Source organism: Saccopteryx leptura, chromosome 13, assembly GCF_036850995.1.
Source record: "Saccopteryx leptura isolate mSacLep1 chromosome 13, mSacLep1_pri_phased_curated, whole genome shotgun sequence".
Lineage (NCBI taxonomy): Eukaryota > Metazoa > Chordata > Mammalia > Chiroptera > Emballonuridae > Saccopteryx > Saccopteryx leptura.
The window spans coordinates 5900751-5927664 of record NC_089515.1 but is presented as its reverse complement, the minus strand read 5'-3'; the positions used below and the strand labels follow the sequence as shown (position 1 = coordinate 5927664).

Genomic DNA, 26914 nt, shown 5'->3' with positions numbered 1-26914 from the left:
GCCTCTTGATGACAGATGTGGGAAATAATATCACCAACATGTTAGTGGCAACAAGTTCAAAATGTTGTCCAAATAACCAAACAAAATCACTGAAAACGTAATCACCTATTTGAGGGCGGCATGCAAACGGGCCAACATTCCTGGAGAAAAATGGGGTCATTAGTGATTCTGATAAAATTTTCCAAGATTTTATTAATTTATTATTAGTCATCCAGCGCCATACAAGCATCTTTCTGACACTTCTTATGTGTGTTCGTAGATTACTCCTTGAAGAAACTCATCTGTGACTTTTCTGGCCACTTAAGGTAGTTGTTTGTCCTTGTGCGTGGCAGGCCCGCTCGCAGGGTGGGCCCTGGGCCGGCATTGGGGAACTCAGATTTAGGGCTCCCACCACCGCAGAGCTGAGTGGCCCGTGACCTTACTCTTTGTACAGACAGTGGGGTCTCCCTGGCTTTCCCTCTGGCCACCTGGAGTGTACATAGTAGGCAGAGGGGCCTGTGACCAGCCGCCAGCAGATACCCTGGGCACGGAGTCTGTCATCAGTTCTCTGCTGGGCAGCGCTTGGCGCAAGACCACGTCTCCTGCCTGGGGGTGGGGATCGGTGTGGCCTGTGTGTCTCCACTGGGGCGGTGCAGGGTGGGGAGAGGCTCAGGGAAGCTGCGTGGTTCCCCATGGACTCACCCCACGCACACTCCCCTCTGCGGACTTCGCCTGTGTGCTTTCTCTGCACTACATCTGAGCTGTGAGTAAGCCACACTGAGTCCCCCGGGTCCTCCTGGCAAGTCATCGAACCTGGAGACGGCCATGGAGGCCTTGAAACAGCCCTCAGCTAACCGCGCTCAGGAAAGAAAGAGAGGAAACGAACCTTTGCTAAGTGCCAGTGTGTGCCAGGCACTGTGTCGCGCCATTTCTCATTTAACCTTTAGGGTCACTCTCCGAGGTGGACATTCCTGCCCACACTTATGGGTAAGAACACGGGATCAGAGATAGGCACCCTGCCTGAGTCAGAGCCAGAGCCAGGGGGAGTCAGGACTGAAGCCTGAGTATCCGTCGCATCTAACGCCATCGTCCAGTTACACAGGCTGTGTCCTCCCACCTGGCTCAGTGAGACCAGGTCATCTGCTCACTGACTTTCTACTCATACTTGTCCCCTTCCTGTGTCTCACCAATGGGCTGTGACAAACTGCTGATGACTCCTCTCCTCAAACGTAAAACAACACATATTGAAGACAACAGTATTATATCAATACTTTGTGCAAGATGCAAATAGCAATGCACCCGAACTATGGCTATTAGACCATCTTTTGCTGATGTTAATTAGTGTGATCCAATGAGATAAGTTACTACTGCCTCTTGTCTAAAATAACATTATTTTAACCTGTGGTACTTCTTTAGCATTAGAGATTAAATCTCCATTAACACCTCAGCAAAACTCACACAAGCGCTGGCCTTGTAGAATTAAACGTTCGCTTATAGGAAGAAAGGTGGAGAAGGCATGTGTGTCATGGCAATATATCTGGGCTTAATTAAAAACGGAGATGTCGCCTTAGCTAAAACTCTGCTAGACCCAGCATGCAAGAATGGCCTTGCAGATAGTTATAAAATACTAAGGGAACACTAAGGCTCAGTCTAAAACTCACTGACAGATCTATTCCTACCTTTACGTCACTGTGGTTGTGTGTACAGTGTTTTAAAAAGTGCTATTACCGATAACTATTTAAAAAACAGATCCATTGTCCAAGTTTCAGGAAATGCAGTTTAAAATTTAAATTCCTAACACTAAATCTCTGTAAGAATATAAAATATAGAAATGTTTTATTAATGTCTTCTAAAACTAGATATATTGAATTTGAATGTAATGAACATTTGAGTAATTCTTTCAAAATCTGTGTTCTAGAGGGTCTGTATTTGAAATCTTTGTGTTAATTCTACAAGATGTCTTGATGTCTAGTTCAGAAAGACTTTTAGGTTTATAACAGTCAGATATCCACTGTTTCAAAAAAGGCCAAAAATCAGTTTAAAGAAGAACTTAGTTGTTATACATAGCATCAAAGAAAGGTTTTAGGCATAAAGGTTAGATCTAATAAGTGCCTGTTATGTGCCTAGTAGAAGGGGTTACAGAGAAAATGAAAAAGATAGTATCAAATATAGAACAACGCCTTCTACAGCCAACAGTCAACCTTGAGTCCTCTTGTTTCTGTAGCTAGTCACTGAGGGGCTAATCCGCATCTCCAGGAAAAGGACTGGGTTCCAGTTTACCTTGTATATAAAAGTAGCTAACACACACGTCAGTCACACATACTTGCTCACTTAGTTCTCACAACAGTCCTGCGGGCCGGTATTGATCACCCCGTTTAGAGACGAGAAAGGCCCAGCACAGAGAGGTCAGGGGACCTATGCACGGCTACAAGTGAGTGGGCGGCCGAGACATTCCCTCTCCAGCCAGTGCCTCCTCTTCAGAGCACAGAATACCAGCAGAAAAATAAGGGACTCCTTTCTTTCTTCATAGGGATATGTGGCTTCTCTGCTGCAACTCAAACCCTGTTAGTCACACATCAGAGTATCTGCTGACCCTGCACTGGCTGGGGGGATATCAGAGGAAAAAGAAAGGACATTGTCCCAGCAACAAGAGTAACTATAAAGGGAAGATAAGAAGACAAGGAGAAGGCCGGGCATCCAGCAAAGGCAGAAGGACACAGAGCCTTCAGTGGCCAAGAACTCTAAATCCACCCCGCAAGGTGCACCCGCCCGCAGCCCCCCTGCGCCCGGGGCCACCACCTGCCCGCGGCCCCTCAGCGCCCCGGGCCGTCACCCGCCCGCAGCCCCCCTGCGCCCGGGGCCACCACCCGCCCGTGGCCCCCCTGCGCCCGGGGCCACCACCCGCCCGTGGCCCCTCAGCGCCCTGGGCCGTCACCCGCCCGCGGCCCCCCCTGCGCCCGGGGCCGCCACCCGCCTGCTGCCCCCCTGCACCCGGGGCCACCACCCGCCTGCTGCCCCCCTGCACCCGGGGCCACCACCCGCCCGCGGCCCCCCTGCACCCGGGGCCGCCACCCGCCCGCGGCCCCCCTGCACCCGGGGCCGCCACCCGCTGTACTGTACTGCTGTGCTGTGCTGTACTGCCACACTCCTCTGTGCTGTACCACACTGTACTATACTGTACTGTACTGCCACACTCCTCTGTGCTGTACCACATTGTACTATACTGTACTGTACTGCCACACTCCTCTGTGCTGTACCACACTGTACTATACTGTACTGTACTGCCACACTCCTCTGTGCTGTACCACACTGTACTATACTATACTGTACTGCTGTGCTGTACTGTACTGCCACACTCCTCTGTGCTGTACCACACTGTACTATACTGTACTGCTGTACTGTACTGTACTGCCACACTCCTCTGTGCTGTACCACACTGTACTATACTGTACTGTACTGCCACACTCCTCTGTGCTGTACCACACTGTACTATACTGTACTGTACTGCCACACTCCTCTGTGCTCTACCACACTGTACTATACTGTACTGTACTGCCACACTCCTCTGTGCTCTACCACACTGTACTATACTGTACTGCTGTGCTGTGCTGTACTGCCACACTCCTCTGTGCTGTACCACACTGTACTATACTGTACTGTACTGCTGTGCTGTGCCACCATGTACTCTGCTACACCGTGCTCACTGTGCTGTCCCTGGTACACTGGAACAGCCTTCTCATCGTGTGCCACACGGATGGATGATAGATGTGTAGTCACACAGCCCCCAACATACTGTCTCCTCAGCCTTTGGAGTGGTCAGCCCGTGCCGGGCAGCTGAAGCCCTTGGAACGGTCATCCTGGGCTGCAGGCACCAGGACCAGTCCCCTGAGTTGTGCTGAGACGCCCCACTTTCCCTGTGGGCTGATATGATATAAAACGGCTTGAAAAGCACTGGCTCAGAGCAGTGATTTTCCCATCTCGCCTTCTCCTTCCCGTCTTTCCTCTGTGTCAGCTCTTGGAACCCTTTGTGCAAAGGAAACCTCACAATGAAGCCAAAACAAAAAAGAGAGAAGAGAGGGATGTCCCTTTCCCACAGTTTGTGGCAGCTACTGAGGAGACTTCTTGGGACCCGCAAGACTCTGAAAATACAGTCTGAATAACACTGATCTAAACAGCCATGACAACAGCTGAGGTCAAGTTCTGTAGAAACCCACTTGGTTTTCTCATTTACACTAGGGGAAGTCGAGGAAACCTTCCGGGAGTAGGTGACCCTTGCCCGGAGTAGGAAGAATCAGCCAAGCCCGGAAGGGACGCGGGCATTGCAAGCAGAGGGATTGGCATGTGTGAAGGGACCCACATGTCCTCTTGGCTGGCACGCAGATGACGTGCATGGACCCATCCCGAGGTGGGGCTTGAGCAGCATAAGACTGAAGTCTCTGCGGGCCACCCTAACACGTCGGAACCTTTCCTGAGGATTGTAGGGAGTCACGGAAGTTCAGACCAGGGCTCCCCAGTGAGACCCGTCTGGGAACAGGCGGTAACAGAGACCTGCTATTATTACACATTATAGATGTCTGAAACACAGAATGCAGGAAGACACCACTTAGGAGTGTAAAAAACAGGCCAAGAGTCACCAGGCACAGCAGATGAAACCCCCAGACCAACCTCAGGATTGTTTCACTGGTACAGCAGTTCTCAAAAGGGATCACGTAGCCAACTTCATGACCAATGTTAACATCCATTTCGTCTGCTACCCGCAAGGCGAGCTGGACAGCAGTCTGCCTGTGGGCCTGTGTGCACACCACGCCCCCGTGCTGGTAGTGGATGGACAGGCAGTATTCGGCACACCACTGTGGGACCTTGGACAAAGAGAAACGAGACAGCATCAGCTCCCGCCAGGAAACAGCTCTGGGTGCAACTTACAAACGGTGTTTTCCTTCACCAGCCAGCCACCAGTGGGCTGCATGCATCTCAGGGGCACTCTGAACCTGTGTTTATGCAGTTACCCCTAGTCAATAAAGAATAAAAGCCCTGGCCAGTTGGCTTAGTGGATTGAGTGTTGGCCCAGCATGTGGACATCCCAGGTTCAATCCTGGTCAGGGCACACAGGAGAGAAGCCAGCATCTGCTTCTCTCCCTCTCCCCCCCTTCTGATCCTGCAGCCAGTGGCTCGACTGGTTTGAGCGTCAACCCCGGGCGCTGAGGATGGCTCGGTTGGTATGAACATTGGCCCTAGCTGGGGGTTGCTGGGTGGATCCTGATTGGAGCACATGCAGGAGTCTGTCTTTCCATCTTCCCTCCTCTCACTTTAATAATAATAATAATAATAATAATAATAATAATAATAATAATGGTAATTTAAATAAAAAATAAAAAGAAGTTAGCAGGGACTATTAAAGTTTGGCTCCCAAATGAAAAAATGGGCAGATAAGAATAAAAAGCAAAAAAATAAAATTTTAACCTCAGCTATGTTTCTGAAAAGACTATTTACAAGTCATTATTTTTTTTTCTGGTGACAAGAAAGCTCCACCAAAAATACGAGTCATCGTACTAACTGTTGTGTTTTAAGCAATGTAAACATTAAATAGCATTTAGATGAAAAGATAGTGACTCAAAATTAAAGCATTTACATTTAAGTCTAAACGTTCATAATAAAATAACCAGATCAGCCGACTTAATCTTTCCCTGGCAGTAAGAGCTAGACAGGCTGGCATCTGCCATCTAACCACAGTAGGAAGTGGGCCCGGTGAGGTGATCAGCGCATCTCCCAGGTTTGGAGAGACAATGCCAGGGGTGTTGTGGGGTCATTTATTTTAAAAGTTCTTTTATTGAAAATGTATGATCTTATTAAATTCGGTTGTGCGGGAATTATGATAGTAGATAGTACTGAGTTCATCTGTATGCACTGTAATAAATTATGCTTTGTTATGTGTATTCTTAAGTAAATCATTCCCAGAGTGTTTTTAAAACAGATTTAAGATATTTAAGTTTTAATATTTAATTATCTTGATCTTTGCTATTTTCTAGGCCCATTATGGAATTCTTAGATTTTAAACCTCACTGTAATTTGAAAAGTAAACCTAACTTACCAGAAATCATAAGTAACTCCAAAATGAATGACTTCCGTAGACAGCAAATTCCCATTGACGAAGAAAGGTGCCCACCTTGTCAACAGGTTAAAAAATAATCAGTGATATTTACGCAGTGTCCACTTCGTTCTGTGGAAGGTGAACGTTTGAGACTGTGCTCAGAACATCGGGACTAGATCAAGGCACCATACGGACACAAGAGGGCACCAGCGGGGCCCAAGGCAGGAGTTCTCGACCTGGCTTGCCACCAGTTTGCTCCCTGTAAGTCACAAGTGTTCTAAGCTTCATTTTCCTTCCCTGTGAAATGGGTTGAACGCTGAGAGTTACCCTTCAAGCCTGAGCTCCTGAGCCCTTTCCTCCTGGGGCTGGTGCACCCCTGGCCAGGGTCTCCTGAGGGCACTTGGACGACCACCATGGATCACACTTCCTGCACCTGCTGGTCTCTCCTGACGCTCACCCCCTCGGGGCCAGGCGCTCCCGGAGAACAGAGCCTCCCTGTCTCAGTCACCACAGATCCCAGGACTTAGCGTTTGCTGAAGGAACAAATGAACTCCTTGTACTTTCTAAAACTACTTTTAGGTTCTGTGATTCTGCACTCCACCTTGAATTGCTTCACAGCCACCAGATCGCCGAACTGGGAATTCATATACAATTTTCCATCTTCCTCACTGCCTACTGGTCGTTTTGTATTCTTGTCAATTCCCCACCATTTAGCTTGATTCCCTTCTACAAGGGTCCCTAGCCAAGACCTCAAACGCCATTCTCGTGGAAAACGGTGTTAAAGCTGTTTGTTTGGGTCTCTGTCTGCACACTGGACGGGAGCGGCGTACACTGCGCGTGTGGCTCACGTGTGTGCTCAGTGTTAACAGAGGACCGGGCACACACGTAACAGGTGTCTGGACGGAGGGCTGCCCGCGCACGGACATCACAGGGATCGAAGGGGAAGGAGACAGAGGCGTGGACTCAGGACTCAGGACTCCGCACGGAGAGCGGTTCCAGAGCCAGGTGACCAGATGGGGAGGAGGGAGGAGGAGCGCTCTGCAGACCCATGTGTTTCAGAAGAAGCAGATGCCAAGATTAAAACACAAAGGTAACAATGCCATTAGTAAAAGAAAGGAGAAAGCAAGCCTGTGAGGGCCATTGTGACTGGAGGACATCAGGTATGGTTTTCCTGAGGTCACCTGAAAACACAGCCCAGGAACTAGAGAGAGGGCCAGAGCCAGGGGTGGACATAGAAGTCACAGCCCTTCGAGCTGAAAGGGGTCTCGGGAAGGCATGGAGGCCACACCCTCATCTTTTCTTTTTTTTTAAGTGCGAGAAGGGGAGATAGTGAGACTGACTCCCACACTCCAGCCGGGATCTGCCCAGTAACTCCCACCTGAGGCTGATGCTCAAATCAACCGAGCTCAGCACCCCAGGCCACATCCCAGGCCACGTCCCAGGCCACGTCCCAGGCCACGCTAGAACCAATCTAGCCACTGGCTGTGGGATGAGAAGAGAAGGGAGAGGGGGCGGGGTGGAGAAGCAGATGGTTGTTTCTCATGTGTGCCCTGACTGGGGATCGAACCAGGGACGTCCACATGCACACCCTCATTTTACACACGAGGAAGCAGTCTTAGAAGGCCGTCAGTAACCGCACGGCCCGAGCCGATCCATCTCCCAGTGCTTCGTCTAGCTTGACTCCCACCAGGCCACAGCTGCTTCAAGCATCTTTATACAAAGGCGGTAACTGAAGCCACAAGATTCTCAGCAGTTGACATTTTTATTACTCTTTCTAGCCTAATGGCAGTGTTGGGACAGTGCGATGACATACTATAGTTAGGACTGTCACTGAAACACACCACCCAGTGTCACTAACACACTGCGCACGCTCAGCCCGGTTACTGCTCGCACGTCCAGAATGGCTGCTATCAAACTCTGAGTGCTACGTCAGCCCAGTGATTGTGGGCCATATTCTCGAGCTTCTGGTTTGGGTTTTGACTGCATCTCATTTATTCCTGTTTACTCAACACAGAAATTCTGCAAAACTAGGCTCTTAGAGCCTGTTTAGATGGTTTAAGCCCGCAGGCCCGCAGCGCAGTACGTGCAGCAGTCTGACAGCCTCCGCTCCCCTCTGCCCTCCTCCACGACGGAGCAAATCACGTCACGCACAGGGCAGAGTAACTCAGGAACGAGAGCAGCCCTCCCTTCTAAATAGCCACTAAAGTGACCAGTGGAAGACCAAACACATGCACACTGTGCTTACAGAGGGAAGTCTGCTGAACTGTCAACAGCCGGGTAAACAGTTGAGCACAAGTCACCACTAACCGCAGAGAGCTTGTGGGTGGCTCAACCACACTTACTGTCCTGGGCCTGTCAGTCATTGTCATGCAGGGACACTTACAGTGCAAGCCCAACAGGGAGGGAAGGACACACAGTTACCTGCCCTTTTTGCTACATGTCCATGGCTCTGGCAAATCTGTTACAACCTAAGCACCCTGAAGTCTGATGCCTCGGCAACACAAAGTCCTGGCTGAAGAACAGCCGACGCAGCACATGCTGGGGCGTGGACGTCTCATAACTTCAAGGGCCATCAACGCGACAGCTGGCAGGGACCTTCTGTATCTGCACTTATGCCAGACTGTCCCATCCTGTGCCCCGATTCGGAGCCTGCTCTGGGCACGCTCTTCCTGTGTCCCCGCAGCCTCGCACAGCACTTAGTATTCAGCAAAGGCTACAACTTGGTGAAAAAAACAGGAAACTACTCCTTCATCACATGAAAAAAAGGAAACATATTTACAAAACAACTGAGTTTGGAGTTTTGGCAATAGAGACACAAATGTATATATATTTATATTTATATTTAGCCTGGAAACTCTGTCTACTAGAAATCATGATTTCGAATATTTTCATTCTGAACTCACCAGACCATTTTTTTTACACTTTCTTAACCCATGTTCCAGCCTAACAGCAGTGTTAGAAGCTGCGCAGTGTGACCCGCCTGCCCTCTGGGGTGTGCAAGCCAGCGGACGGCGTGAGCGTGGACAGCGGACGGCGTGAGCGTGGACAGTGGACGGCGTGAGTGTGGACGGGGATGGCGTGAGCGTGGACGGGGACGGCGTGAGCGTGGACAGCGGACGGCGTGAGCGTGGACAGCGGACGGCATGAGTGTGGACGGGGATGGCGTGAGCGTGGACAGTGGACGGCGTGAGTGTGGACAGGGATGGCGTGAGTGTGGACGGGGATGGCGTGAGCGTGGACAGTGGACGGCGTGAGTGTGGACAGGGATGGCGTGAGCGTGGACAGCGGACGGCATGAGCGTGGACAGGGGACGGCGTGAGCGTGGACAGCGGACGGCGTGAGCGTGGACAGGGACGGCGTGAACGTGGACAGGGACTGTGCACAGGGACGTGCACCGGGCTCTGCCTCCTGCCCGAGGGGCAGCACCAGGGCACTGGCCAGCCTGCCACTGGGAGAGGTAAGAGGAGCCCTCCGGCGGCCAGTATCGAGCTGCATCAAGGCCTTATCAACCCAGTAACCAAAGCTCCACAAGTTGTAGACTCAGAAAGCAAAGCAAAGACTCTCCACTGCCAACTCCAGGCGACACGTACGGGCTCTGGCTGCTGGCTTCCGGGGGCGCTCTGGCCCAGGGCCTCAGGAGGTCCAGACCAGACCCAAGGAAGCGGCGGCAGCAGCAGCATCATGTGCAGTCTCAACACTGCCACTGTGGCGAGAGGACATCCCCATAGTGACACTTCCCACCCACTGCTAGAGACCTCACCTAGTGGACTTCAGAGTAAGTGAAGTAAGGCCCGGCTGCTGCGACATACATCCTGGTCCCAAAGGCGCCCAAGCCTCTTCTACATCGTGACTGTCCAGCACGGCCTGACTCCTCCTCCGGACCACCGAGCCTGGGGCTAGTGCCAAGGTCCACTCACTCATGTTACAGGCTCATCCAGTGTGCCCCAGTCCCAGTCTTGGAAACAGTCGCTTTTGTCAAGGGCTCCAGTTCCTTTTAGTGGAGAATTGTATTTAGAAACCAAGATCTGGAACTGAGTGTGCCCCCTGCCAGTCCAGAGCCATGGACCCAACACTTGAAAGGACCCTGTAGACCCTCCGATTCCCCCGAAGGCAGGAATCCCTCCAACAAGATCCCGCGGGGCCTGTGCCTGGCGTGCCCGAGTCCGCCCAATGTGAACGGATGCACAGGAACCCAGCAGGGAGGCGTGGTGCCCAGCCAGGTCACACATCCTGGCTGGCACGATTCCTACATACCCTGGCACCGAGAGAACACAGGTAGAATCTACCAGCGGAACACGGTGGACGCATTTACTCTTTGGATAAGGGGAGGTGCTCTACACAGCTTCCTACTTTTGGTTTGATCTCGGGAACACCGTGGTCACCTTACTAACCCACCCGTTTCAGGAGAGATTTTAGGACGAACGTCAGCGAGAAGTAAGCAAAATAGGTAATTCTAAAAATATGTCATTTTCTTCCAGGCTTTTTCATAAACCCACCCCAAAAAAGGTTAGAGGGAAAGGCTCTACAAATAAGAAGAGCTGTCCTCTTTTCCTGGGCCAGTCACAAAACGGCCTGAGTTCCCCCCGCACCAAAGAGACGGGGGTCTTAGGGTCCTCAGAAACACGGCCTCTGTGAGGCTTGGTCTGAAGACAGGCTTTTCTCTGCAAGGTTTAAACTCTGAAGAACAAGAAAACAGTCTTGGAAGCTCTTTTTAAAATGGTCTAGTTGTTAAACAAGCAGAACAGAAACAGAAGAAAAAATTACCCAGTTGCTCCCAGAATTAAGAAAACCACCAGTGCTCCCACTATTGACATCAGTGCTGGCCCAAGTTCTCACCACGCAGTACTGTTCCGACTTCCCCCACCACGGAGACGCCCCGAGGGGCCTCCCCTTCACGGAAAGCAGGATCACTTATTAAAATCACCAGAAAGTTAGACACGACAAGAGAAACCATTGCTAGGTATTAACAAATTGCATTCCATAAACACGGGGCAAAAGTAGGTTCACAGTTGTATGTGAAACACAGTTTATTTTTGCATTAATTATTGCATTATTTTCCATACAGACAACTGTAAACCTACTTTTGCCCACCCCGTATTTAATTCTTGCCCTTAAAAATCACAAATTCTAAAAGAAAACTCAAGAAGGGGTATATATTTTAAAAACTTTTTAAAGTTTTTAAGTAAATGTTGGTTAACAATTCTGAAACTACATTGAGTATTCTAAGATGAAAGAAAGCTACTGTGAAAAAGGAGACTCAGTTTCCCTCGGTGGAGAGGGGAGTTACAAGTACGGGGAAGGCGGCAGGCCCGGCAGTGCTGAGCTGGAATCCGGTGTCAGTATGAACTCGTGGTGTGAAAACCGTGCACAGGTGATAGCAACAGATAACATAGAAACACCGAGAGAGAAATCCACAGGGAAAAGGAGAAACAGAAATAGAGTTACAGAGAGTGGTAGGTAGTAGACAGCGATGTGTGTGTACACAAACAGACACACACACACACTTCCTGGCTCTACCGAGAGGGCCGGGCGCAGTGATAAACCAACGGCAGGGGGCACACTCAGTTCCAGATCTTGGTTTCTAAATACAATTCTCCACTAAAAGGAACTGGAGCCCTTGACAAAAGCGACTTGTTTCCAAGACTGGGACTGGGGCACACTGGATGAGCCTGTAATATCTTCCTGGGCCAGGAAGCAAAGAAGTGTCCACAGAATGATGGGGACATCTGAGAAAGACATAGTCATCTTGAAGGGGTTCCCACTTGCCTCATCAGGGGCAAAGTAAGCCACAAAATAAATGGGCTTAGTAATGAATTATAAACCATCAAATAAAATAAGAATTATGAGTCCACACTGATATACATAAATGAATAAATAATGAAGAAGAGAAACAGTTTTGTAGAATTCTAAATGTTCAGTGGCGAAGGGTGTCAGAACAAGAACACTGACCACGTGGTTGCCACCAGTATAGTAACGCCCGAGGGAAGAATCCTTAAAGGGGGCCCAACCTAGGAGGTGAACGGTGATGACAGGCACACTTTATAGTCTGAGTGTCCCCCCATGTCTTTTAAATAACGGGGAGAAATAGTGACTTCACAATAAAGAACAAACCAGTAACTGCCTTACCAGTTATCAAACCAAATCACCAGTGGTGGGAAAGGTTCTGTGCCCATCCCCGCATGTGACGCCCGGGGGCCGGGGCGGACTCCACAGTCCCTGTGGCTTCCTGCGTGCAGGGCACAACTAAAGTCTGTCCTAAGGAAGTGGCAGATGGACTTGCCCGGAGGGGTGTTGTGCCAAATACCTATGCATACAGAGCGCATGGTGTTTGCAGCGACCACTCACCTGGGAGCTCTTGCCACACTTAGCGTCACCGGAAATGATCACAATTTGATTTTGAAGCAGATTCTCCATAAAGGAGTATTTTTCTTTCCATATCGGAAGAGCTTCTCTCTCTTTCAGAAGTTTGTAGTAACGTGAGGAGTATGGCAATCCATCAAAAGGGTTCAGTTCCAGGTCCTCGCAGGCCACCCCCCCCTCGCCATCACTGGAATCCAGAGACTCCGGGAAGTAGCGTTTCCCAGACAGGGAGTCTGGGCAGTCCAGCGCCGCGGCCTCCATCTCGGCCGGAGTGCTGCTGGTGCCGAGCGGCCGGCGCTATAGTCCCGGTTCTCCCGGCCGCCCTGCAGATGGTGGGGCCGCTGGGAGGACTCGGATGCCCGGACCCCGGCCTCACGGACGTCAGGGCAGGGCTCACAGCCAATCCTCCAGCTGTCCCCGTGTCCCCCACTGCGTCACTTGGCACCGCTCACATAGCCAGTCCTCAGCAGGTCAACATTGTCAGGACACCACGCTAAAAACAAGCAGAAAAGGAAAATCAGGTGCACATACAGCATTCACAAGAAAGAGCACAAACACTCAAAACAGCATTACTTCTGTTAGCTGGCGACTGTCATGTCCGCCTTCTGCTCAGAAGCCCAGGAAAAGGTTAGGGCACCTCTTGCCATCTTCTCCTGGGCAGTTTGGGAAGTGATTCCCCACCGGCCCTGCTGCTCTCTGCCTGACCCCTGTCACGGGCCCGAGTCCTGGCAGGGAACAGAAAGCAGCAGGGGAGGCACAGGCATGTGGGCCCTGAGCCCCGTAAGAGACGCTGGACCTTATCAAAGGGGAAATGGGGAGAGTCTGGTGAGGGCCCCTCAACACTGACTACGAGACCATCTGTTCTTGTTTGTTTTTAATAAAGAACTCCTCTCGTTTAAAGGAGCATTTCTTTTAAACTTCCTTGTACTTTGCTTGTGCCCCGTTTGAGTCAAGTGCAGGACGGGAGCCAGCACTCTGCCTGCGGCTAGGGCTAGCTTGTACCCCTAAGTAACAAGGTCTTTGGTTGGTTTCATGAAGCCAGAAATCTCAAGCCTACTTTTTGGGATTCCAGGGTCTTGAGCCCAACATGTCAGATTCAAGAGGCAGCGAAAGCCAACATTTAACTTAAACGAAGGAGAGAAGTTACCTAAGAAAGGACAACACTGACACCAGAGACTCCTTCCCTCTGTGACAGGGAAGGGACCTTCCTCCTCTAATAACTAGCAATTTTAAACATCCAATCATATTGATGGAAATAAGCCCCTTTCACATTTACCAGGTGAAAACTAAAAAGACAGAAAAAACTCAGGTGAAAAGAACAAATCCTAAAATACAGTCCATGATATTTTGTTCCTTAAATTACTCTTTTGATAGCACTCCATCTATTGTAACTGTGACTTTAGGTTGTTAGAGGTAGTGGCTGACTTGAGCTTCTCAGAGTTAGTGGCTCAGAGGGCCAGCTTCTAATCCTAAGCAATGAAAACCCCTGCTCTATTGCTCCAGCCAGGCTCCAGGGAGACAGTCAGCCCCTCAGAAAACCCATGTTGAGAGCCTCTCAGGGCCTGAACAATAGGCCCTAGACTCACACTCACACAGAAGGGACTTTGAAGACAGGACCAACAACAGCAAGACAGAACATTCAAAAACTCACATAGGGCGGTGTAGAAAAAAGTATCATCAGACAGAAAACATGTAGCTCTTTTATGGAAATAAAAATATTTAAACTTTGAAAAACATAGCTGTAATCACCTACATGGACTTAGTAAGGTATTTAATATGAAATTTAATCTCCCAAGCATGGTATACTTCAATTACACTTTAACTGAACCAATGAACCTATCTTTACTGGGACTTTTGACTTTAGAAGGTTATCTTTTTGCCTGCCTTTAATTGGCTAAGAGCTCCCAAAAGCATATTCTATTTGGTTCCTAGTGTTTACTTAAACCTTTCTCAAATAAGTAAGGTAAAAATTCAGAATTTATTTTAAAAACTTTATTTCCAGACTTCTAACAAGTTGACATTGATTTGCTTTAGTTAGCTTTTAAAACCACTCAAATAAAATAATTCATTTTTACCTCAATATTGGTTCATACCAAATGCAACTTGAATCATTTTTTTAAGAATCCTAGATTCTATGGTAATTTAAAAAATTTAGACTTATATACAGAAAGACTTCCCAAGCTCAACCAATGCTTGTGTATCATAATAACACACCATTCCCTACATATAAGTTTAATTTGGCTTATTGATACAATCTAGCTAGATATCTGAGCAAACGGGTAAGGTCCAATAATAGCTGAAACATAAGTTTTCTCTGCTTCAGCTGCAACCAGCTACTGCTGAGAGCCGTTCTCGGTGCCTCTGTGCCTTTGCCCAAGCTGTTGCTCTGCCGGGGAAGCCCTCCTGCCCTCACATACACTCCACGTGCCATTTCCTATTCCCTTAAATAGCAACCCCAGAAGGACCCAACACAGTGTGGATGCTCAATAAAGGTTTGTTGTATGCCCAAATCAGTGACAGCCCTTTTTACACTTAAGGAGTTCTTTACAATACACAACATATTTTCATTCATAGTTATAATCACATTTCATTTATTTTGATTCTCAAAACTTGACTATTAGAAACCACTGCAGGATTTATTATCCCCAGTTATCAACAAGGAAATAATAGCTCCTGACTTTCCCATGGTGGCATAGCTGGAAATTAATTCAACCATCCCTGACGAAAGGCTTGTCCGCTTTCTATGATTATCAGGTACACAGTGAAAACCCACTGTGAGCTAGAACAACAACAACAAACAAACAAAATCAGAATAAGCCTAAATCATGGACTTAGCTCCTAAAATGTTTAAGCAGAGGCACAAGACCCATCCACAGAAAATGAGCAAAAACGACAAGACAGTACAGCATAGGGTTAATGAGCAAAAACGACAAGACAGTACAGCATAGGGTTAATGAGCAAAAACGACAAGACAGTACAGCATAGGGTTAATGAGCAAAAACGACAAGACAGTACAGCATAGGGTTAAGTGCTGAACTGTGCCCTTGGGAGGAGACAGGTGCCCTTAGTGGGCATTAGCCTCACCCTGGCAGACCTCTCAGAAAGGGTGGTGGGCCGCACAGTTCTGCAGCCCGATTATACTACGCAGAGGTCGAAGGGCTGAAGGATGGGCATTCCTGAATCCGACAATCTGAGTGCAAACCATGACAGGTCTAGAGGACAAAAAGAAAACACAGCAAAAATGAAAATCTTACGGTTTTCAACATTTGACTACACTCTATGACTTTCAGAAAGTAACCAAGAAAGAGAAAGAAGTACCTTCGCTCTGGTAAAAACAGAATATAAAAATTCAACAACAAAAATAAAAACTTTTTTCAACTTGTGATATAGTAAGGCTAGGAAACAAATATATTCGTTTGCTTTTTCAAAAAAACGATTCTGCTTGCATTAAACAACATTAGAGTTATTTTTACTTTGAATTCTGAGGTGGCCAAGAGATTTAAATAAGAAGAAAGGCTACCTCTGTCTCTGTGCTGCTACCTTGTTACTCCTTGGTGATAGTGCTTCTTTGGTTTGCAACATTTAGTTAAAGCATCAGCGAAGTAAACAATAAGGTAACTATTCTGTCCAGTGAAGAGCTTAGAAACTTTTTTTTAAAAAAATGAACACTTGTTTTTTCACTTGACCACCAATAACATCCTGAACATGCCAGTGGAAAATAGAAAGCACAATGGCAGAAAATCCCCAAACGGGAAAACCGATACCTTTACTAGTCATCTCAACCCCTGTGGCTTCAGCAACTTTCTGACCTCAGGGTATTTCTTCCAATAATAAGGCACATCCCTGTATCTGAAGCAATTTCTCTAAAGCCCTTCTCATTCATTCCGGATACATTAAACAAGTACTACCCTGTCCTACATGCTGCACGGAGACAAATTGAATATTGTCCCTGCTTTAGACATTCCCGGGCTTTTTCCAGCCCCCCTCCCTTCTTTTTCCTGACTGGTCATTTCTTCCTTTAAGTACACTGTCCTCTAAATTTAAATGTTGCTTTTCACAGTTGCCAAAGTCACCTATTACCTAAAATATTCCAAGCAATATCAGCTTCACAGCTACTGGTAAACCCACTTCTCAAAGACTGTACAGTACTTCCCTAACACATGGCTCCCTTCTCCAAAAGTCGCATCTGCCAGCAACTACCACATTTTCCAGGCCTGTTACCCTAGCATGGAGATCGGCAATGTTGTTTCTTTTTCTTGCCCTTCTTTTTAAGTCGTCATTTGCCTAATCCTTACTGTTTGGGTAAATGTAACCCTACTTCTTTTTACTGTGTTAATAAAATGCCAGGTTTTTATCACTATCTTGTCACTTTTGGTTAAGATATTACTAGTGAGCATCACCGTTTCTCCGAGAAAAAGACCAATTCATGACTTTGCTAATGATCTGAAAACGTACTACAGAAGTCCTACTGATCTCAGATAAATACTGTGTAAAAATGCATCACCCCCCCCCCTTTACATATATATCAGGAACAGCTGGGTAAGGTACCACAAGTGTATACTTTCCAACCAGAACTCATTACTTAATATTGCAGCTGAAGAATTGATCGGTTCTGTATGTATCACGTGCTTGTCAATAGCCACATATAAAGCTTCTTGCTTTGACAATCTGGAAAAGTCCCCATACTGTCTGAGAGGGGAAAGCTTAATTTGGTGGAATATAATGTCTGTTTCCATCATAGAATACAGGGCGGAAGCCAAAAACAGGTTTACAGTGGTTCGTGTGGAAAATAATACAAGAAAAAACTTTTGCCCATTCCCAACTGTCAACCTACTTTTGCCCCCTCCTGTATATGCTTCTCTGGTACAATTAACCTCTGATTCTCTTCCTAAGAGGCAAGTAATTCTCCTCGGTGTCCTTGTCATCTATGGAGTGGAAATCTCTCTGGTGGCAAAGAATGAGTAATCACTTCCATGACCCAGAAAGGGCTGTGCTCTTCCCATCTGCCCTAAGTACAGCCCGGGGCAGCCGCGGCGGGAGTTGATGGAGCGCTACAATCCGCACGAGTCCCGCCCGCCCCCCACCCCCCGCCCCCGTTCTCCGCAGGTGTTTTCGTCTCTCTCCTGGCGGCTCGGCTTTTTTTAACCGGTGACACTGCCCTGCCCGTCTGCATGTTTACAACCTACCAGAGAAAGTCCCTGGCGATCCTACAGCCTCCTTCGCGCGGCCTGCCGCAGGGAAGACCGTGGTGTGGGCTCACGCTACACGGAGCAGCCCTGCGGAGTTGGGGTGCAAACCACGTGGGCTGATTCCGCAATTCAACCGAAAACCGGGAGGATTGAAACAAAACACACAAAAACTAACCGAACCGGAAAGCCCCGGCCCGGCCTGGCTCCTGAAACTGGATACGAGGGATGACGGGGCAACGTGGGGCCAGGGGACGCTCCCGGGCCCGGCGCCCCCGAGCCAGGCCGGCCGCGTGCGCTCGGCTCCCTCCGGGCGCCGCCCCGCCGCCCCGGCCCCGAGGGGTCCCTCTGCCGGCCGGGCGGGTGGGCGAGGCTCGCCGCTCCGGCGGGGCCCGGGCGGCGGGGCGGGGAGAGGCCCCCGGGCGGAGGCAGCGGCGCGCTGAGCCCCGTCGGCCGCAACAGGTGCGCGGGCCCGGCCTTTACCTGCAGCGGCGGCTCGGGGTCCGGGGCGGGCGGCCCAGGCCCCGCCGCCCTTCCCCGCGGGGCAGGCCCTGCTCGCCGGACGCGCGGCTGGGACAGCGCCGGGGCCCGCGGGTCCCCGCGCCGAGGTCGGGGCACGGGCCGCTCCGGGGACACGAAGTCCGCGACCCCCCGATCGGCCTCCGGGGCCGAGTCTGCGGCCCGGGACCCGGCCGCCCCTGGCTCGCTGCCCCCGGCGACGTGCAGCTCTCGCGCCGGCCGGCGTTCCTCGCCGCTTTTGGTCCCTCCCTCTCGCCGTCCCCGGCCCCGCCCCGGCCCAGTTGTCAGGGCAACGCGAGCGACGCGGGCCGCGGAGCGGAGGCGTTAGGAGGGGCGGTCCCGGGCTCGGCCGGTGGCCCAGGAGCGGCTGACCATGGAGCCCCAGAGTAAGGGGCCGCCAGGCGGGGGGCGGGTAGCAGGGGCTCCGGGGGCGGGGGCGCCCCGTCTGCTTTTTGCGCTTTTGACCTGTGAATACAGTGCCCCCCAACCTCCACCCCGGCGCTTTTCTCTTTCGGGCAGAGAGGGGGCCACACCGTGCGAGGGAGTCCGCGGAGCCCGGGGGCTCGGGAGGCGAACGGGCGTCCCTCCCGGAGACTCCGGCACATCCGCTGTCGAAGTCGTTATTTTGGTTAGTTTGGTTCATTAACTGTAAGTAGTCACCCTGCTTCTAAAATGTCAGCAGTTGAACTTGCACCGCGGTTGGGTCTTGCATTCATTAGAGACGCCGTCCCTCTCCCCCAAAGCTCTTCGATTTAAAGGAGAAAAAAAAAATCGAGCTTTGTCCCAGCGTATTTGATTAATTACTAGAGGTTCTACAAGGTAGGACACGCAAATAATAATAATAATAAAAATTTTTTCTTTTAAGTTTTTCACATTCTTTGGCAAAAGGTGTGCATTCTGGAATTATCAGATCTAACTGGAGCTCTAATTTTTTTCCCCCCCAAACTCCTCTAGTGACATAGCGCTCGGCCCTTCTTTCCCAAGCTAGTTTTGTTGTTCCTTTTCCGAATATAAGACCAGTGTTTCCTACTAGAGACTGAAAAGATATAAAACCTTTCTAGAAGGATGCAGTTGGGCTCCCCCAACTGTCTTTCCTTACACAGTACCAGAAAAGGAAGTACTTAGGCCAAATCCATTCTTTAGGAGAAATGCTAGCATTTTTTTCCAGACCATTAGTTTGCAATGAGATTTTAAAAACTTTCTTGTAAACCTGTTTGTTTGCTCAGGAGAAAGCTTGCAAGTTGTGAGTTACAGTTGCTGGAGTGATTTGATACAGTATCCTGCAATTTGCACTTACCTCTCTGGATTCTACATTTCATGGAATCCGTTGAAAGAAAATTAACCTAGAACAATAATTTTTCTCTCGTGTCAAACTGGTGCCAGGCTGTGTATGTTCATAGTGTCTAATATGTCCCAGAGAATGTTCTAGGGACTGGGGCCAATAATTGTGACACTGTTTAGGGAGCAGATTCTTCCCCAAGAACTACTGAAGCAGCCCTAGGACCTGAGGCTGGGGGAGAAGAGATGACCAGATGGTTCTGCCTAAGGAATACTAGGCAGAAGGACCCAGAAAATAATGGGGGGAAGGAATCCAGGCAGAGGTCCTGAGACCTGGGAGAGCAGTGTGGGTGTGAGGCTTAGAGGAGAAAGATTTGTAAAGCTGTAGCTAGGATGACTGAAGGGTGGGTGGGTGGAGGGTGAGAGAGAGAGAGAGAGAGAGAGAGAGAGAAGGTTGGGAAAGCCAATAGGAGCCAGATCATGAAGGCTTTGTAAAACTATCAGAAATTTGCTACACAAATGAATTACACATATCTCATTTTGTTGGATTTTGAGGTAGAAAAGATTTAAGTAATCTATGCTTGGTGAACAACTAAATTTATTCCTTTCTACATTTTTTTTTTTACAGAGTCAGAGAGAGGGATAGATAGGGACAGACAGACAGACAGGAATGGAGAGAGATGAGAAGCATCAATTATCAGTTTTTCATTGTGACACCTTAGTTGTTCATTGATTGCTTTCTCATATGTGCCTTGACTGTGGGCCTTCAGCAGACCGAGTAACCCCTTGCTCAAGCCAGCAACCTTGGGTCCAATCTGGTGAGCTTTTTGCTTAAGCCAGATGAGCCCGTGCTCAAGCTGGTGACCTCGAGGTCTCAAACCTGGGTCCTTCCGCATCCTAGTCCGACGCTCTATCCGCTGCACCACCGCCTGGTCAGGCCCTTTCTACATATTCTTAAATGCTTTTTATCAATTTAATTTTAAATAATTCAAACAATCACCGTTTACATTAGGAAATTCTTTCACAGTCTAATAAACACCATTTTGGATAAATATTTACTAAATTGTGTATCGTTATTAACTATTTAAAAGAACAAGATTAATAAGTAATTTTTAAGTTTCCTTTTAACTTCAAAGTTCATTTCCAACTAGATTTTACCGGAGACTCAAGTTATTTCATTGTCTCAAAGATATTGGAGATCACTGGGGTAATACTACCAAGTATTGCAATTATGTTGTTATAACTACAATTCTGTTATCAGTATTATGTTAAGAATATATAATATTGTTACACCAATATTATCTAACCTTTTCAGCCTGGTGTTTATATGCTACCTTCTGTTACTGCGGGATTTTAAAAAGCGTTTACCAGTGTGGCTGAGTGTGGCATCAGTACAGTGATTACAAGGAAGGAGCCTTCTTAATTGCTTTTAAGGATTAAACATATATATAAAGACAACACCAAGGAACCACTAGAAATTAGCCCTTAGTCATTCTTTTCCTTCTGTTCCCACACACTTAGTTTTCTATTACTTTTAGGAATGACCTTTAGTAACTGGATCATTAAAACCCAATAAGTGTAAAGTCTTCAAACCTCACAGCTGGATTGCAGCTTGGCAATAGGCAGAGGGTGATAGAGGCTACCACTGTTTCACAGAATAATAAGTCAATGATCCAAGAAATGACTCCGCAGGGAAAGGGCAACTGTAATAACCCTTGGTTTGGGTTCCTGGCTTACACGTTCATATCTTTAATTATTTTCTTCCTAAACTAACCACACTGTTGGAGAGATAACCCATGTGTGAAATAACACAGCAAATGTACCTCAAATTCCTCTTCTAAAAGAAAGTATTTAAGTTCAATAGTACTATCTCTTGTCTCTAGTTTCTTAGTGCGTGACAACACTAAGGGGCAACTTTGGACAGCAGGGTTAGGGGGTGGGGTCTTTAGTCCTCCCTCCTGTGTTTAGCCCACCAAAGCACCCTAAGCAAACACAGAGTAAATAAACAATGTGTATCTTTATCAACGGTAGCATCAAGATAAGCCCCTAACTGTAACTTACAACCATATTGCTGCCTGCCCCCCCCAAACTTGCCCTATATAAAAACACCCTAGGCCCAGTGTAGGTCAGGCCCCCGCCTTACAAAAGGCACACAAAGTGGAAATCTAAATTAGCCCATGACTAAGAGACTGGGGCGTGCGCTCGAAGGAGCGAAGACTTCTTTCTTCAAACTTGTTTCCTACAGGTCTTCCTCATCTTTCAGTAGGATTTTGCCATCTTCCCACTTGTAGCCAGAAGTCGAGTCATCCTTCACACCTCTCTCACTCACCACCTCTCCCACCAGCGGGCCTGTTTGCTCCACCTTCAAAACACACCCAAACACACCCCCTCTGCTCAAGCTCCCCACTGGCATCACTGGTTCTGCAAACATCCCCCCCCCCCCCCGTTCTGTCACGCCCCCTATGGGCATCACTGGTACTGCTGCAGCCACCGTCTGACATGGACTGTGTGAACCCTGTTCCGAGGCTCTGTTGATTCCTGCTTGCCTCTCCCCACCCCTTTCTGTGTTCCGCCTGGAAGCCACAGAGACCGACCTTGTTGGAATTCACATCAGATCATGCCCCCCCCCACCAGAATCGCTCCAAAGTTCTTAGGATCCAGCTGCCTCTTGAAACTCGTCCCATATATCATCTTGGGCTGCGTCGCGCTTCAGGCACAGGGGCCCTGAGTCCCTTGGACATACCGCCTCCTTTCAGGACTGTACACGGTATCCCCTCTGCCTGGGGTCCTTTCTCTCCAACTCAGTGTCCTCTGGTCTTAGCTTAAATGTCACCTCCTCACAGAGCCCTTTCCTGACTCCCCAAATGAGGTAGTGCCCCTCCCTATCTCTGCCCTTGTCTCTTCCCTAGCCGTGACCCTGGTGTGTAATGCTTTTGTGAATTAAATCTGTTTCCTCCACTGGGCTGCCAGCTGGCGGAAGAGAGTCCTCTCTGCCCCGGCTGCCATATGTCCCCGGTGCCTGCCGCGGAATGAGCCCTGACCAAGCGTTTGCTGAGTGGATGGCGCTGCTGTTAACAGCTGGGCACCTTCCCTGATGTTACGTTCCTAAGGGTTGTGGCGTGCTTTAGGAAGAAAGTGGTCTACCCTACCACACAGGGCTGTGCCCCGGTGAACTCTGAAGCGCCTCTTGTGGAACAGGTCAAGTTCATTTAAATCAGGGGCTTATAAATGTCAGGTGGATTACAAACATGGCATTCTTTTTTTCTTGGCTAGTCTAAATGTGGTGTTTTAAGAATCCCATTCAATCCCAGGAAAATAAAGGAAATAGGCAAGTAATCTTATTTTGAGGACCAAAGCACTTATTGTCAGATCACAGACCCAACAAGGTTGTTACACTACCAAGGGCTGTTTGTGTGTTAGTTACCTGGGAGACTAGGAAGGATTTGAGTAATAAATTACTTAAACCCAGGAATGTTTTTAAAAGTTTGTATAACAATTTTCTTTCAAGTAGTCTTAGCCCCTAAAGAATAGCAATTCTATCAGGGAGGTTATAATTCAAACATTATCATTAAGACATAAATGCTTATATAAATCAAATTTAAAATAAAAAAATTCCAAAGCAACATCTTTTAAATAAATAGCCATAGTTTAAAATCCCCACCGAAATTTAAAGTCCATCGCAATCCTGACCTCTGGGTGTTCAGCCAGTCACAGGAAGGCCCCAGATGACTCGATGGTGGCAACTGTGCCTCACCAGGAGTTTGGGGTCGCCCCAGCATCATCCCCAGGCCAAGTCTATGCCCAGTCACATGGATTTTCTCGGCTCCCGGCGGGAGAAGGAAGCACTGTTATGGCATGCCCACACTGGGGCACCGGCCCAGTCACGCCGAGGATGCCGACTAGCCAACCCGCTCAAAGGAGGGGTCTGTGCGCGTCTGCGTTGTTCACGGATGGCCCGAGTGACTCATCCAGCGCAGGAGTGGTGCAGGTCACCACACGTAAACAGCTCACACCAGTGTGCTGTGCACTTGCACACCCACAGGGCCGGGTGGTGCAGCGGCTTCCCTGGAGCTCCTTATGCTTGGGGCCCTCCTGCCTGGCTACGGGGTGGCAGGTGGGGTAGGCATGTCTCTCCCGGCAGGCGTTTCTTTCTCTTAGAGCCCGAGTGGCAGTTCCTTTAGCTGTGCCCTGACCCCTTCCAGGCTGTCGGGGACCCTGCCCTGGCCTTGTCTTCTTGGGGGGTTATTTTCTCTTGTTAGTCTGTCTCGCGTCTACATTATTAGTCCTGCCAGTCTTCTGCGTCAAAGTGCTCGCTGCTGTCCACCTGTCTGTTACAGCACGTCTCTTGGACATCACCGACTCTAAGAACCTTTGCTCTTTATCCCCCCCCAACCCGAATTAGAGTTAGTCTCCCCCCCTCCCCTGTGAGTATTCTATATACTCGAAGGACTCAGGACAGGCCTCCAGAAATGTGCCCCTTTGGCATGCGACTTACTTTGAGAGGAAGGCAATCGGGACCCCCCTGCAGTCTCGCAAACTACCTCTCCCGTAAAGAATTTAAATTCAGACCCTTGCCCACGGTAACAGTTACCACCAGAAACAACTTTTTGTGACCTGTGCACAGGGCGGGGCAAAGTTCCAATGACCAAAGCGCTGTTCTCATCTTCCTGCAATGTCCCTCCTCCCTCTGAAGACCCCGGGGCCTGACCTCGTCCTTAGTGCCGTCACCTACCTCCTTCCCTCTCTGTCTCTGCACCTCTCATGTATGCGAGGTCTCTGCCTCTCTCACGTATGTGAGGGTTCCCATATGTATGTAATTAATTCTGGTTATTTTCTCTTGTTAATCTGTCTCATGTCTACTTCATTATTTATTAGCCCAGCTGACACGCTGGTAGGCAGTTAGGCACGAGCAGAACAAGGACAATGGGCCCGGTACAGGAGGTCCCTAGAGCAAGGATGACAGGCCAGGCCTTAGTTGTGTTTCAGCCCCAGGCCCAGAAAAGTAGCAAAAACCGGACAGGCAAGCCGGGGATGACCTCAGGACCAGCTGCATTGACTAAGGACCCCTTTGCCCCGGCGCTGACCAATCGGGGAAGACCACCGGAAAGAACATACCTAGAGAGCTGATGCATAGTCTACTGGGGTGCTGCCCTGGGACCACCCCTAAAATCTCTGCCCTGAAAAGCCCTTGGGACAGAGGACACAGCAGCTCTCCCTCTGAGGAGCACACTCCAAACCTATTACAATGGGCAGTTCACTCATTTCTGCACTAAACGTGAATATGCAACTTGTCTTATGATAGATATAGATGGCATATATATATATGTATATGTGCACACATATAAATACATATGTATGTACTTCTTTTTTCTTCTTTTACAAGTGAGAGGAGGGGGGATAGAGAGACAGACTCCCACATGTGCCCTGACCAGGATCCACCCAGTGATCCCTATATGTGGCCATGCTCGCAACCAAGCTATTTTTAGTGCCTGAGGCAGAGGCTCCATGGAGTCATAGTCAGTGCCTGAGTTCTATGCACCCGAACCAATTGAGCCATGGCTGTGGGAGGGGGAGAGAGAGAGAGAGAGAGAGAAGGGGTAGAGGTGGAGAAGCAGATGTCACTTCTCCTGTGTGGTCTAATCAGGAATCAAACCCAGGACATCCATATGCAGGGCTGATGCTCTTCCATTGAGCTAGCTGGCCAGGGCATTAAAATAAAAAAAATTACTTATTGATATTACATAGAAAGGATCGAGAGAGAAATACTGATTTATTGTTTCACTTATTTATGGGCTCACTGGTCGATTCCTGCATGTGCCCTGACAGGGGATTGAACTAGCAACCTTGGTACATTGACGATGCTTCAATTAGCGGAGCTACCCAGCTAGGACGGCAGTGACTTTTTTTTTTTTTTTTACAGAGACAGAGAGAGTCAGAGAGAGGGATAGATAGGGACAGACAGACAGGAAGGGAGAGAGATGAGAAGCATCAATCATCAGTTTTTCGTTGCAACACCTCAGTTGTTCATTGATTGCTTTCTCATATGTGCCTTGACCGTGGGCCTTCAGCAGACCGAGTATCCCCTTGCTCACGCCAGTAACCTTGGGTCCAAGCTGGTGAGCTTTGCTCAAACCAGATGAGCCTGCACTCAAGCTGGCAACCTCGGGGTCTCGAACCTGGGTCCTCTGCATCCCAGTCCGACACTCTATCTACTGCGCCACCGCCTGGTCAGGCGGCACTGACATTTTTAAAGCAGCTGGGCCACCTGTCTAACAGAATGCTCTAGACTGGATTTGTCTTATTGTTCCCCTGTGATATTTTCAGTCAAGAATGCTTACAAGGAATGTCATGTGACACAGAGGAGGCTGAGCCCGTCCTTCCGTTCCTATCCAGGCCACAGGATGTCCGTTCAGCACAACATTGTGATACTTCAGCTGCTGCTGAAGTCTGCAAGACCGATTATCTGGAGTGAGATGCAATTAGGAGCCGGGGAGTCTGTTGACGGGGGAGGAAACGAGTTTGTCCAGGCTGTCAGGATGAGGCTGGCCGATTCTTGCTGTCAAGTCACGACTTGGGGCTTCGTACTGTTGTAGGGACAGTGATGGCTGGTGGCAGGTCATGTGGAAATGAAAGTGTGCCCTCTTCTCTAAGAACACCCCCCCCCCCCCGCCACAGAGGACAGGACCCAGCAGATGTGACAGATGCTCCCAGAGGGATGGGAACAGAGTGCAGATCTGAGCGTGGCGGGGACGGGGACTCCATGGCTCAGGCGTTGGTCCAAACCCCATCCTCCGTGTTGTTAGTTTCACTGCCTCCCAGCGTGAGTATGCACTTAACGATCCTAATTAGGTCTGTCTGCTTCCTGCCTCCCACCCTCCCTACGGTCATCCGTGTGTTTGTTCCTTCGCTCGTGTTTACTGACCCGGACCCTGCCCACCACTGCCCTCCAAGCTGGTCCCTGATGGCCCCTCCTGCCTCCCGCCTGCTGTTCTCACCTTTGCACCAGGGTTGGGCCGTGTGACCAACGGCATATGGCAGACAGAATGTGTCACCTCCAAGATTAGGTTATACGAGCCTGCGGCTGTGGCCTTGGGCTGCTCTTCAGCCTCTCTCTCTCTCTCTCTCTCTCTCTCTCTCTCTCTCTTTCCCCCTCTCCTTCATATTCTCTACCTTTTTCGGATCACCCACCCATTTCCGTGTCGTGAACACACTCAAGCATCCTGTGTCGTGGCCTGCGTGGCGAAGAGCAGAGGCCAGGAACCAGTGAGGGCGCCTGCAGGCCGGGGCTGCCGCCCCCACCAGGCCTGGGGTAACGGCAGCCCCAGGGACAAGGTGACTGCCGCCTGCCTCATAGGGAACTTGGAGCCTGACCCACCCAGTGGGGCCGTGCCTCATTCCTGATGCTCAGACACCGCAAGCTGGTCGGTGGTTGCTGCTCTAAGCCGCTCTGCGGTGCAGTGAATTGGCATTCAGCCGTGGAGCCGGACACTGTCCTGTATCTGCT

The 26914-nt window shown here is 49.4% G+C and overlaps 3 protein-coding genes across 4 annotated transcripts in view; 2 read left to right on the top strand and 1 right to left on the bottom strand.

The window, feature by feature from the left end:
- BCCIP (BRCA2 and CDKN1A interacting protein) overlaps positions 1-2722 on the top strand; it is a 34235-nt gene extending 31513 nt beyond the window's left edge. Inside the window, exon 7 of the mRNA XM_066355519.1 lies at positions 2510-2722. Coding sequence (XP_066211616.1) covers positions 2510-2548 — 39 coding nt within the window. The 3' untranslated portion in view covers positions 2549-2722. The remainder of the gene's footprint in view (positions 1-2509) is intronic.
- DHX32 (DEAH-box helicase 32 (putative)) overlaps positions 1-18372 on the bottom strand; it is a 36614-nt gene extending 18242 nt beyond the window's left edge. The window contains exons 1-3 of one of the 2 annotated variants that reach the window (XM_066355515.1): positions 17614-18372; positions 12413-12920; positions 4645-4838 (exon numbers count right to left, since the gene is read on the bottom strand). In XM_066355515.1, the coding sequence (XP_066211612.1) occupies positions 4645-4838; positions 12413-12688 (470 nt within the window). In that variant the 5' untranslated portion in view covers positions 12689-12920; positions 17614-18372. The remainder of the gene's footprint in view (positions 1-4644; positions 4839-12412; positions 12921-17613) is intronic. The other variant, XM_066355514.1, reaches the window with a different exon arrangement.
- Positions 18373-18463: 91 nt separating this feature from the next.
- The window catches only part of FANK1 (fibronectin type III and ankyrin repeat domains 1), a 63833-nt gene continuing 55382 nt past the window's right edge, over positions 18464-26914 (top strand). Inside the window, exon 1 of the mRNA XM_066355122.1 lies at positions 18464-18518. Within this exon, the coding sequence (XP_066211219.1) occupies positions 18506-18518 (13 nt within the window). The 5' untranslated portion in view covers positions 18464-18505. The remainder of the gene's footprint in view (positions 18519-26914) is intronic.